This window comes from Arvicanthis niloticus, chromosome 4 (genome assembly GCF_011762505.2).
Source record: "Arvicanthis niloticus isolate mArvNil1 chromosome 4, mArvNil1.pat.X, whole genome shotgun sequence".
NCBI classification, from domain to species: domain Eukaryota; kingdom Metazoa; phylum Chordata; class Mammalia; order Rodentia; family Muridae; genus Arvicanthis; species Arvicanthis niloticus.
In genome coordinates this window covers 92,375,806-92,390,393 of record NC_047661.1, presented here as the reverse complement: position 1 = coordinate 92,390,393, position 14,588 = coordinate 92,375,806, and the positions used below count along the sequence as shown (strand labels likewise).

Genomic DNA, 14,588 nt, shown 5'->3' with positions numbered 1-14,588 from the left:
CTCCATCTCTTGACATCTTCCAAACAGAATTGTGTGTGTTTATTCTTTTGGCCATAGCAATATTTTTGATTCTTTCTTCATAAAATATAAATCACAACCTTCTTTGAAGCAATAATTTTTGCTTATCGATTCTTTTAATATTCTGTAAGTAGTGAGATTATCAAGTAAAACCTACAGTCTCAGAAACTATTTGTCAAATGGAAAAGTGAACTAATACTAAGTAAAACGAACCAAAGAGTTACTCGATAAAAAAGATTCAATATTTGCTATGATACTCAAAAAACTCAATTACTACAAAATTTTGTGGAATATTAATGCTCTAGTGAAGAACAAAGTGTGTAAAACCAATTACTGTCAAATGAGCACACATAGCGTAAACTTAATGTGAATGTGAATGTGAATGGCTAATACTGTGATTCTTATTGGGCAGAAATCATACACGTGGTAGCTGAATTTTAATGATATTAATGATATAATTATCTATATACATGCTATTAACTATACAAAATTTTTAATTTTGAGATTATAAATTCATATGAGTTTCTTTTTTTAATTGGATATTTTATTTCTTTACATTTCAAATGTTATTCCGTTTCCAAGTTTCCCCTTTGCACACCCTCTATCCTATCCCCCCTACCCCTGCTTCTACGAGAGTGCTCCCCGACCCATCCACCCAACTCCTACCACAGTGCCTTGGCATTTCCCTACACTGGGGCATCAAGCCTTCACAGGATCAACGGCCTCTCCTCCCATTGATGTTCTAATACAGCAATAAACATGGCAACAAGTGCTAAAAGCTAACATTCTAGTGAAATTATTGAGTTTGAGACTTCAATGTAAGAGCTGCAAGTTATTCCATTAGCTCATAGCAAAGCATCTATACTCTGTCTTCCCACAGTGTTCCAGTGTAAGGAGTAGAAATGGGGTTCACAGAGCAGTGCTCACTCATTTACCAAGATGACCTTTGATAAATTCATTCTACTTAACTTACACTGTCCTGTTCTTAACCCAGGAAACAGTTTCTGCATTCTACTAATTGTACCTGACTCAAAGGAAAGAAATTGCTCTAGTGGACATATTTGTAAGTATTTCCAATGTGACATACTTACACTTTTTCAAAAAGATGCTTTAATGTGAATTTTATCGTTTTTTTCTTTCTCAAATGTCAGTATGATATTTAAGCTATCTGTTTATACATCACCCAAATTATTATCATTTTCTGATGGCCGCTTCTAGAATTTTAATTATATTTAAAAAAAAACTAATCAAACTAAGTATGAAAAGCATCACTCTACCTAAAATTTGCCAGGGGTAAATAACTAAAAGATTAGATCCACGTGCTCTAACTTCAGAAACTTTTCAGATTAGCAAGTACAGGACTTAAACACTTCAATATGCAATTTAACACAGAGTAAACTCTTCACATGAGACCATTTTCTTTAGAGTGCATCGAAACTTAAACTTAATGAAGTCTTAAATCCCTACACAAAATGATAAATATATCTTTCATCTTTGCCTAGATGTTCATATTTTTTTTAGTTTTGAGTTCATATCTAGAAGAACTATAGTTAATATTGGAACATAGTTTTCTTTTATTCATATTACAAGCATAATTTGAAATGGTCTCTTCTATTTATGAATATGATCATTCCTATCAGTTCAGCAGAGTAGATTAGAACAAGAAATATTTTACGTTATGCTTGACTGTATTTGAGCCAATTAAGGAAGAATGTTCTTTCTATTAGAGTTAATAGAGACATAATGAATAAAATTCTCTTGTTGCAAAGAATAAAAGAGCTAATAATACCTTACTGTTACTCAGTCTTCACATGACCTAGCTGTTCTGTGATACATGGATAAAGTGGATTTGTTTTAATATTTTTAATTTAAAATCACTTGACACATGAGTGATGAACACAAAAAGAATTTACATCAAGAATTACATTTGTCATATAAATATATTTAATATATGTCATATATTCAAAAAGACCTAAATGTTTTATAAAAATAAATAATAAATTCCAAGTCCAAGTTCATCTGAGTTAGAGGTTAGTATTTGATATTTATATTTACTAAAATTACTAATATTTAATCATTCATAAATAAACAATACAGATGCATTTTTAATATGCCAGTTATATTATCTGCTTTTAAATTTGTTTTTAAAGTATTTATGAGCAAATGTAGTATTTTTTACAGTTTTTATATTGTTTTTTGATACCTCATCAAATAATTTTATTTCATATTTTCTGTAAATTTCATTGATTTTAATTTCATCAATTATTTTATTGATTCTATGAATACAAAGTACAAGACAAAATCTTCAAGCATGAGATTTATGATTTAAAGTTCACTTTTTAAATGATTGAGAAGGATCAGTTAAATTAATGGAAAAAAGGGAAATTAAAACAGTTACAAATTTATTGGCAGTTTGACTTTCATTCCTACTTGTTATTTTTAAAAATGTGTTACTTCTCACACATGTTAATAAGCAGTATTCACGGCTCTATTTATAACTACCTAATAACTTTAAAAGAGTTAAATAGAAAGTAAAGATTTTCTGATTTTTTACTATACATTTAGAATAATTGTCTTATCATTTTAACAAGTAACCATTCACTGGTTATTTTACCATAATACTAATATTGTAATTTATAATATTGTATCACAATGTAACTGGAACAATTTCATCCAGAGATATTTTATATAAACAATAATACATATTTGATTCATTTTGTAAAAATAATTGCATATATATTTACCCCACTTTCATATAATATTCTATAACTGCACAAAATTGTAGGTGCTGTGATTTTAATGGTTCTACTTTTGCAAAATGACTAGTGTGACAAAATTAACATCCATATAGTACATGAATGTCATTGAAAACCGAGCTATCATCACGCAAAGAAGGAATAGGCAGGTATGTCACAATCAGGTGGAAGAACATAGACAGGTGGTTCAAAAGTTTGCAGAAACCACTAATCATCCAGCAAAAAGGGAAAAACAACAGGGAGGATAAGCAAAATACCATGCAGTGTTCTGTATAAGAAGTTTATAATAAAATTCATATAAAAGTTTTGTGTCCTGTTTTACAATTTAATATTTGGTTGGGTTTTTTATTATTTCTCTAATTTTATATTATATCTTTTATTTTATTTTTTACAGTCCAGACGTTATCTCTCAAGTCTGCACTCTCACAGTTCCACATCCCAGTCCTCCTCCCCTCTGTCTCCAAGATGATATCCCCACCCCTGCCATACCTCCCTACTCCCTAAGGCCTTAAGTCTCTCAAGGGTTAGGTGCTTCTTCTCTCTGAGGCCAGACCATGACAGTTGTCTACCTTGTATGTGTCAGGGCCCCGGACTAGCTAGTGTATGCTGCGTGGTTGGTGGCTTAATGTCTAAGATATCTCAGGGGTTCTGGTTAGTTGAGACTTGCTAGTCTTCCTTGCCCTCCTCCTCATAGTATGTGAAATGTATTTAAAAAACAAATATTTATTAAACAATAAATATAGTTCACAAACTATAGAATCATAACTTTGCTGTTTTCATTTTTCAATTATCTATTTACATTGTTATTAAGACACTATTGCAGTTACTGTGCCACTACAAATTCTTTTAAATTTTGTTATTTGTCTGAAATACTAATTCCTCTAGAGGCCTCTTTCAAATGTTTTGTTTTTTAACTATTTGAGCTACAAGACTGTGGTTCACTTTTTAAAACAAAATGGTAGCCTGATGTGTCTGAAACAGAAACAAAGTAAATGCAAACTCAAGTGTATGTTCAAAATAAGTAATTCCTAATGAAATTCCTAATGAAAAAACAATAATGTTTTCATCCTCTCCCTCTCCCATTTCCCCTCCCTCTCTACCTCCACATACCTATTCCCCTCCTCCTTACCCCTCTTTCTCTCATACACACATACACACCATCACCACCACCCTCACCATCACCACAGGCACCCATACACAGATTCTTTGTTTCTCTGCCCCTGAACATCTAGAGTAAGAAGTCAGTGAAAAGCATTCAGAGGCTTCTTACCTGAAGACCTATGGGTCCAGGAGGTCCTGGAAAACCTCGTGCGCCCTCATCACCTTTTTGTCCAAACATTCCCTGCTGTCCTCGGGGTCCTGCCTCACCATCTCCTCCCTAGAGATTAGCAAGATACTGGTCAGTATTGGAGAAAACATTTTAATACCTTATTATAAAAAATGAAGCCATTGTTAATTTATTCAAAGCAGATCTACCAAATAATTACAAAACAGACTCAACTCCCATTTTTTTTCCTGAAAATATGCCATTGTTTGCTTCACAAGCATTCTTTTTTTCTGGAGTTTAGTTGGTTTTATTTGGTCACACCATATAAAGTAAATACAGCCAAGAAAACAAATAATGTTCAAACTTATTACATATTAAATGATGTTTCTCTGATTCTTATTTAAACGGTGCCATTTAAATAAATACAGCTAGTTATATTGGGTCACTGTTTAGCATATAAATAAACTTATTACACAACATCATCTAAATATATGACTAAAAGTTCATGAATTTAATCAGGAAACTAAAAGTACCTAAGTTTTTTAATAAAGAGGTAAAAATACTTACAGCAATTCCAGGAGCACCAACAGGTCCTTGAAGACCTGGGGGACCAGGAGGACCCTGAAGTGACATACAAGTCAAAAATCTTAAAAGCAAAGCTTTAAAGTCATCAGCTAAATTAAAACAAAAACAGAAAAACAAATAAAAAAACACCCCAAACAAAAACACAGTGGCTGACCAAGACCTATTAAGTATCCCAACATTCCTTTGGAAATAAAGTGGTATTATTTAGATGCCATTATTTAGATGGTTACTATGGCAACCATCAAGTATTTTATTTCCTTGCAGACATATACTTTCCAATGTATGTCATGTTTATGTATGTCAAGTTTAAATTGTTATTTATTAAAACATGAAAACACTCTGCATCTGGATGCTACAAATATCTAAGAATAGATGCTCCTACTAACATAAACAAATTTCAAGACTTATATTTTAAAATGTTTTAAAAATGAGATTTCTCTAGTGTATATCAGGAGTACATGAAAAACTTTAAATTTTCAACAGGATTCTAAGATACTGTTCATAGAATATATTGATATATGAAAATCAAGAATTCTCTGCATACACACATGTTACATATTTAAGTGCTTAAAACTATTTCAAATAATTCATTTCAATAGGTATTATGTGCCATCCATACATAAACATTTCTTTTTATCTTTTCTTGTATTAACTAATCAAGTGTTCCATAAATAAACTTAGGGATTATTCTTTTTACTTTTTGGTCCACTTCCCAGGAGCTAAAGTCATGTGTAAAAGAAAACCCCAGTTGAGAAAATGTATCCATAGGAGTGAACAGTGTGCATGTCTGTGAAACATTTTCTTGAGAAGTGATTGACGTGCGAAGCTTCAGCCCATGGGAGTGGGATTACTAGCACTGGGCCTCTGCTACTGAATGGTATAAAAAAGCAGGATGAGGAAGCCAGGAGAAGCAAGCCAGTAAGCTGCACTTCCCCATGGCCTCTGCATCAACTCCCTCTTCCAGGTACCTGCCTTAAACTCCTACCCTGACATCCATTGAAAAGGGACTATGATTCTGAAGTGTAAGATGTCAAAATTTCAAAATTTTTCTCTTTTCTACTTACATGTCTGTGTGATTCTAGAACTTAACTAATATTCACCATTACAGAATGATATAAAATTAAGTTTTGTGAATACAGGTTGTCTTAATAAGACTACCTGTAAATATAAGAGAATTGTAACCTTTGTGTATATGCATATACACATAAATATGTTTTATTTGATTTATCTCACACATTCTGATACATGTGTATGTGTGTGTGTTTGCTCTATGTGTGCTCTATGTGTAGGTGAAAGACAAAGGTGTCTGAGTGTGTTGTACATGTGCTGTATGTATGTATGTATGTATGTATGTATGTATATATGTATGCACAGAAACAGGACAGAGTAAGATGCCCATGTTGTATATGTATTGTATCTACATATGCACAGGAAAAAAAAACAGAGTAAGATGTCCTATGAATTTGATTTATTTCACCAAGTAATGGTCTCTCACAGAACCCAAACCTAGACTGACTGACAGATACTCTTGCATTGTCAGTGTGGTCAGGGATCTCAACATTGGTCTGCACGCTAAAGCAACAAGTACCCTTGCTTTCTAAGGCATCTCCCAAACCCTTTTACTATGTATTTTTATTAGGATAAAAGTTCCTTGGTTACTACTTCAGATAAATCAAAAGATGCATACTGAAGTTATTTCTACTTAAATTCACAGTAAAACAACTACCATAACAAAAATGTGCTACTGCTAGGCGTTACTATAGAAACATCTCCACATAAATGAATCAGGAATGGTGCTCCCTCACCACAGCGTAAGGAACTCACATTTTCGCCTTTGTCACCTTTACTGCCCTTTTGTCCTGGATCTCCAATTTCACCCTGTGTTTAAAAGATGCATGTTAAAGCTAATTTCCAAGTTATCATGACAGCAATCCCATCATTATCATTAAACTGTAACATTGTCCTTTAATGCAATTACATACTAGAATTTAAAAACCATTATTTTAATATAAATGCTCTCTCTGACTCTGTTATTCTGTAACTGATCAATTCATAGAAAGACCAAGTCTGCATGAGGCTGAAAGCTCCAACCAGAAATGCAGCTTAAAAACCGACTTTGTCCTGAATATCACCACCATAAATTGACAGTGGAATTACATCGATCTCAATACCTACAAGGAAATGGTAATCAAATGTACTTTTTATCTTTTCTCCAAGTTCTCAAAGTAGCAAGACTACAAAAATATTATTTTGCATTTTTTACATCTTACAATAAAATTAAAAACTAAGATGAAACACAATGAAATCCCACATTTTGTATAAAATGCTGGGAACATTTACTTATATGTTGATGAAAAGGATTAATAAATAATGCAACTACAGACTGTTTTTATTCTTGTGGCACAAATTATCAGGACCAAACACAGACCAATAATTATTTTCAATTTATACTTCTTTAAGAAATGTATTTTTTAAAAATATGAAACTATTGTTCTCTTATTACACCTTATGTATCTATATGTTTTTGATTATACAAAAAAAATCAAAGTTAAAAAAAGATAAAATCACAAATCTTCTACTTTAGACTTAATTTTTGATTCATTGTAGAGGTCCTGAGTAAACACTTAATATTCTTTGATAGGATACACTAAGGGGGACAATAACACCAACCTTGTCTCCATCTTCTCCAGGAGAGCCAGCAGGACCAGCAGGCCCTGGGAGACCCACAGGACCTTGAACCCCATCTCTACCTGCAGGACCCTGGGGACCCTTTTCTCCCTGCATTGAAAATAAAAGATATCATTAAATTTCTCTGAGAAACCCATGAAGGCTGCACGTGTTTAAAAAATAATGCATACGTATATAAAATTAAAAACACCTGCACATGCATACCTGCGACTGTGCAAACACAAATACACAAATACACACAACTACAAATCTCAAAAGAAATTATTTAATCTTTCTGGGAAACAAATTTCAAGCTGCAACCAGCAAGCAGAAACAATGAAGTTTCCTCTGTTGGTAACTAATAATGCCAGAAAAACTTAGGTCCCTTTTAATAATTTATCAGTCTCTGGCTGCACTATATAAAATTTATTAGATGCAACTGAGAAAATACTTTTAACAACTATTTTTACCAAGCAAATATTTGCAAATCAGATGTCTATTGTCTCTCGGAACACTCTAAACCTATAACTTGTCTTCCCAGCACTAATGATGTTAGACTCAAACATAAATAAATTTTTATGATAGGGTTTATATGCGCCCAGTTCCCATTTTTACAAGTGTTTTGTAAATTCTATGAGATGAGATATGTTAATTCATATCTGCTTTTTCTGACAGCAAACAACATGTGTTGGGTCTCTGTTTGTTTGTTTACCTCTTTGAGACTAGCATTATTTTTTTCTAACTCTAAACTTTTGTACAATGAAAAGGTAGAGATTGGCTGATAAAAACAACCTCTCCAATCATGAAAAGTATGCTTTGGGTTTTAAAATAATGTATTTCCCAATTCTAGTATTTCTATCAGTTTGGAAGAAGGCAATGTTTTTGATTGTATTTAGTAGATTTTCTCTTGTTGCATTAACTGAGAAGCTACAAGTACTTGTCCTACCTCTGTGTGGCACACTCATCTCCCAGTCTCCTGACCCCTTATACTAATGTGTGTTTATCTATGTTGTCTCCAGTTACCTCCTTAAAACAATAGTTTGGTAGAGGTAGGTATCAAACCAGGGCCACAGAACTGCTACGAAAGCCATTAGCTCCAGGTTCCTTCTGATCATCTCCTAACTTATTTCCTAATTTAAAAGCATTTCCATTTTCTTTTTCACTGAAACTTGTCAAATATTTGTATTCTTTCTCAGAGCTACTGAAATCAGTTACTGTCTTCCTATATTCAGGTCTTGTCCTTCCTTTCCACTTCATTTATGCACTACAAGCGAAGAGCCAGTCAGGCCATATCACTTACATCATTAGGTGAATTTATTTGCTTATCACTCTTCGGAGTGATCATATGCCTCACTATGATGGTTAGTGTTAACTGTCTGCTTACAGAAGTCAGAATTACCTAGGAGAAGACTCTGGGAATGGTTGTAGGAATTGTCTTGATTACATTAATTGAGGGAAAAAGTCTTGGCCACCATGGTGGACACCATTCCTGGGCTGGTGTATTCTAGACCACCATAAGTTAGAAAATGGTAATGAAGAAGTAAGCAGGCATTCGTCTTTCATTCTCTGCTTCTGATAGACATGCAAAGTGATCAGATGCCTCAAACTCTTGCAACCTTGATTTTTCACACTATGATTGTGGGTACCTTGAACTGTGTGTTAAAATAAACCCTTTCTCCTAAAAGTTACTTTTGTCTGAGTATTTTATGACACAAATAGGAAAAATATTAAGATATTCCCTTGACCTAGTTCCTACTGGGACCTGAAGGCATTTAATGATAAGAGGAACAAAATACATCTGCCACAAACCTAGTTAGAGCTTTATTGTTAACTTTACACAACTCAAGTAATATTACAATTCTTAGAATTCGTCTCTCCTCACTCAAGAGCTCTCCTGTATAATTCAATGGTCATGGCTTCATCTCTTTTCATCACAGTCTGCTTCACATAATGATGACAACTGCAGCGATGGTAATTCAGTGAAAATATCACAATTCCCTATGATGCTTCAGAACTGTAACTGCACACAATCCTCAAATTCCTATGACTGTCATATTTTCAGACATGGAGAAATAGGCTCTGATGTTAAGAACTTAATTATCATCATGAACTAAATAAATGAGAGAACAGAGCTCTAAGTTCTGCTTGGCTGGAAGTCAGATTATTCAACTTCAAATTTTGCAGTTTTTGTGCATTCTTTTCTTTAATATATTCACTTCTCATTTATTTTATTTTTATTGGAAAATAAAGAAATATATAAGTATGATAAGACAGTATGGCAGTATGAGAGGAATTCCATTCACTCCTATCTGTGCCTTTAGATAGAGCCTTTTTTGAGCCTCATGGCTAACCTGAGGTAAGCCACATGCACAGACTATATACCTTGATAGTCCACTTTTCTCCATTCAGGGGTATAACTGTCTATGAAAATCATAGTTTTCTTTACTAATAAGTTTCCTAATCAAAATATTTTTCCTCATTGATAAGTTGAAAGAGGTTTTATCTTCCCTTTCCAATCCTACCTCCCAAGAATTCTAATTGTACTGATAAGTTGGAGGTCCCATTTTAGCCATAATTGTTATCATCAGGAGGTATTCTGTGCAGTTTTATATTTTGTTTTCCAGTTTATTTTTCTTTCAGGATGTGGTTGGGGGGTGAACTATGAGCTTGACTTCCACACAGTCTCTCCAGTCTCTCTCATCTTTTACTCCATGGAAACCTGTATCTTCAGAGAACTAACCGCTTTTTTTTTTTTTTTTTTACTCAGGCCAAAACTGATATTTGAATCTAGGAAAACAGAAAATGTAGTTAACATTTTGGCCAGCATTTTCATATGATCTTGCAAGTCTTTTCCACAGGTATTTGTGGATAGTCTAACACCACCAGAGTTACATTCTGATAAGGTATATAAGCTGATAATCTTCATTAAAATACTACTTAATTCAGTAGCCACCAGTTAGATTTTCTCAGTGCTAAAGTAAAATACTGTAGCTCTAGGTGTGGAAAAATGAGAGAGAATAATTGGGCAAGGATTCCATGGTCTGCCATCCAGGATATCACCAACTGTCAAGACTTGTAGTACTCTAGTCTAGTTAAATATTTTTCATCAGTCTCTCTAAATCAATTTTTAAAATAACTGACAGTGCTTTTGACTTTGGTATTCAGTATTTTAGTTTATAAATCAAATATGTATTCAATTTAAATGAAAGGATTGAATATATTATCATCATAGAACTTATAATTTCAATTTGTATGAAATGTAACACAGTCCCTTTTATCTGTATTCATACATCATTGTACAAGTCATGTATGGCCTACATTTTCTAATTAAGTAAACTCAAAGACATTGAGGCCATTTCCCTCCATTTCTTCCCAGTGACCTATATAGTGTAAAACATATGGCCTTAGAAAATTTCTCAGCAAAAAGTCTACAATATCCTTTACTTCAAAGCAAAAATTATATCCAATAGTGTAAAGGTACCATTCTAACTTTCTGAATAAATTACAAATAAAATAAATTAGCAGGACTATCATGGTTTGAAAATGTTCCTCCAAAAACATATTGAATATGTCATTCTCAATGCAATGATTAGAAGGTGAAGCCTAATGAAGGTGATCATTCCATGAGAACAAAGATAAATGAATGGTATTAGGAATCAATTGGGTTCATTATTATAGATTTAAAAAGATATAAAAGGAGTTTTCCCACTCTCTCTTAGTCTTTCGTTGTCATAGTGAGTATGAAACAAGGGCTTAGTAAGAGCCGTCATCTGGATTTTTTTAGATATGATATATGATATATGAGCGCTCAATATATTACTGTTTGTATTAAAATTATTCAGGGTAGAATTCTATCTCAGGTCTTAAAAAACTGAAGCACTTACATATCAGGGCAAGGGTAATAAAAGAAAATGTATAAACAATGAGTATAATTCTATTTCTAAAACCGAAGACAGTAATTAAAGGGCAGTAATATTTTGAATTACAAGTTTAAACTCAAGTGTGTATCTCACACTTTACAAGAAAAAGTATCAAACTGTATTTATGAGCATCTTCACACATTAATGTGTTTAATCTATATTGATTTAATTAGTTGGTGTATTCATCTTGAACGATGAGAGCATGCTTAATAAAATTCAATATTATTGAAGCAAAGACAGAAATGAAAGAGACAAAACTAGTGAACTGACTAAAGTCCACAGTAGTTGAGATACAAAATTTTTAAATTCAATAACTATAACATGTAATAATCAGATGTTTCCCATCTCAGTTACTACAGAGCAAAACTCAACCTCCAGGAGAAGTTCAAACATGTCCTGAGGGGAACATTTATGAGCTATAGAAACACTGGAGATGAAGTTCACATTCCAAGAGGCATAAAAAGTTCACATTTTTCTAATTTAAAGCAGCAAGGTATATAAAATTTAATCAAAACTCCCATTTTACTTTTTAAATGAGCAAAATTAGAAGCCTTTTACATTAATAACATTCCACTCCCTCACAGATATCAGGACTTCATAACTTGTGGGGAAATGCCATCTTGCCTAATTGAATTTCAAAGTTTCTCTATTGTCAGAATACAAGGAGCTGTCTTGCTATGCCAGGCACATCTGCAGGAAAAACGCAGTGAGGTGTGAAGAGCTAATATCCTCGAATAAAAAAGTAATCATGTGTGCAGGTTGGCAGTATCCTATATTTTCCCCTCAGCATTACTTACAGGAGCACCTTTTTCTCCAGCTGGACCAGGAGGGCCCTGGGGGCCTGGACGTCCTGGCAAACCAATTGGGCCTGCTGTGCCCGCTGAGCCTCGCTCTCCAGGAGAGCCCTAGAACAGGAGAACAAGGATATCCTGTTACTCACAGTGGAAACAAATACTGCCATGAGAATCACTTCCTTAACAATAAAAGTACAATCTACTAAAAATTATCAAGCTAAATTTGAAATATTTTAAGAGCTCACAAGTAGATACCACATAAAGGGCTAAACCCCAATTCCTATACTAAGAAGAGATGTTGATATTTTAAAAATTCAGTGAATTGAAAGATACCCTAAAGTTCTAGTTTTTGAGATGGTAGCTTTGAAAACCTATGTTCATAACTATACACAATGTTGGGTAAGATTTGTATTGAACCTTGCATAATTTTCTTTTTTTTTTTTTGTTTTTTTGTTTGTTTGTTTGTTTGTTTTTTCGAGGCAGGATTTCTCTGTGTAGTCCTGGCTGTCCTGGAACTCACTCTGTAGACCAGGTTGGCGTCAAACTTAGAAATCCCCCTGCCTCTGCCTTCCAAGTGCTGGGATTAAAGGCGTGCGCCACCACTGCCCAGCATAATTTTCTTTTTATATCACAAAGGATTAACAGATCTGCTCATCACACCATTACTGCCTTCTGGTCTTAATTCAAATTTGCTAAATATTTTCTTTTCTTTAAATCCAAAAGTTGAGCTAACCATTAGCACAGACTTAGGAATTTTTGCTCAGAAAGAACCTGTAAATTTATCTTGGTCTTACTGATGACTGACCTTGTTTTAAGAGTATGGGACAATTCACATCTGATTAGTTTTGCATAATTGACTTTAAAGAATCACACCATATATCCATTAACTAATTTGCTTTAAAATCTATGATAAATATTTAAAATATAATCTTGAAGACACTGTCTTCTTATTTATTATGTGAGGAAACAATTAAAGAAAATATTGAATGCAGGAAATGCATAGCTCAAATGCGATCTAGTACTGGGTTGTCTTTGAGTTGAATTCCTAGATAGATCATTGAGTTACGATTTATTCTGTTATTTCATATATTATTCGAATTACTCTATATAAAGAATATTTCAAAACTTATAATAGTGGTTTATTTGGTCAACATATATTTTACATCGGTAGTGATTTGCTGACAGAATTTCTATATATTGGTGTTCTTATTATTAAACAAATACAAGTTGGTTAAATTGTTGTAGTTTATATTTTCATGATGTAAGGAATTAATTATACAGACTAGAAGAACAATGATAACACCAGCAACAAAAGTGTCTTGCAATTTACTAATTTTCTTTTTGTTCATTTATATTTTGGTTTAAAAAATTAAAATGAGTGACTCTAATCTTGAAACCACCTCAACACTATGTGACACTTCCCCCTACTTCTCTCTGAGGACATCAATACATCAATGGTTATGCTCTGGAAAATGCTTTGAATTTAATACCCACTCAGTATCCCTAAGGTGCTCATTGAATATAGATAACAGATAAATTTGATACTTAAATTTTCTTGACATGAATTTCTGTCAAAATTCTTTTGTGACAAAGTACTTCTCATTCAAGTATTTTTAAAGTTATTAAATAAATTGAAAAGTTTCAAATTTGATATTATAAAAGGAAAAAGTAAGATGAAACATATCTTTTCTCTTGGAAATTATATAAATCAATGTGGCATTTAATAATTTCAAACAATGGGCTATAAAAAGAAATAATTTTGAAAATCTTTGTCAAAGCTGTATTTAAAGTAAGAGTATAATATATGAGATAGAATTATATAAAAAATTACAGAAAATGTCATTATATAATAATTAGTGAAGAGCTGTGTGAAAATTATCTGCTTATTAATCAAATATTACAAATCATAACTATGAGGGCCTAGTTGCAAAAAAAATTGCATTTAGTATTTTGTTATATATATATATATGTTTTTAAAAATATGTATATATTATATATGTGTGCACTTGTGAGTGTATCTTTATGCCCCTATATTATATATATATATATATATATATATATATATATATACACATATATTTTATATTTATATATATGTGTATGTATATATAACTCTATATGTACAAATATGTGCATATTTATGCATATAAAACATACACCTAAAAGTCTATATATACATACACAAATAACATAAATGACAATAGAAATAATTGAATGTATTTATATTAATGATGTGCATTTGTCCTTTTATAAATTAGGTATAACACTGGACATCATTGAATACTCAATCAAATGTAGTCAATAGAAATTTGCATTTGTAAGTTAACTGAACATGTAGGTTCCTTATGAGATGGGGTAGTATAATGAAAGTAAGCATGCTTTACTCTACTTGGATGTATTATGATTGACATGAGTTTGTGGCTTTTATTTTGGAAAAATGTTTGTTGAAAGTAAAGTGTGCTTAATATTTAAAATTAACCCAAATGCTGTACATAATTTTCATGTATCTCAAGGAAGGACAGAACACTGGTTTGAATCTAAGGATATGTACAGAGTGTGTAGAAGTTATATATTATTATTA

The 14,588-nt window shown here is 32.5% G+C and overlaps 1 protein-coding gene across 2 annotated transcripts in view; it reads right to left on the bottom strand.

The window, feature by feature from the left end:
* The window catches only part of Col11a1 (collagen type XI alpha 1 chain), a 175,536-nt gene that overhangs the window by 35,922 nt on the left and 125,026 nt on the right, over positions 1–14,588 (bottom strand). For both annotated transcript variants that reach the window (XM_076933160.1, XM_034499909.2), the window contains exons 42-46: positions 12,011–12,118; positions 7,297–7,404; positions 6,451–6,504; positions 4,609–4,662; positions 4,045–4,152 (exon numbers count right to left, since the gene is read on the bottom strand). In XM_076933160.1, coding sequence (XP_076789275.1) covers positions 4,045–4,152; positions 4,609–4,662; positions 6,451–6,504; positions 7,297–7,404; positions 12,011–12,118 — 432 coding nt within the window. The remainder of the gene's footprint in view (positions 1–4,044; positions 4,153–4,608; positions 4,663–6,450; positions 6,505–7,296; positions 7,405–12,010; positions 12,119–14,588) is intronic.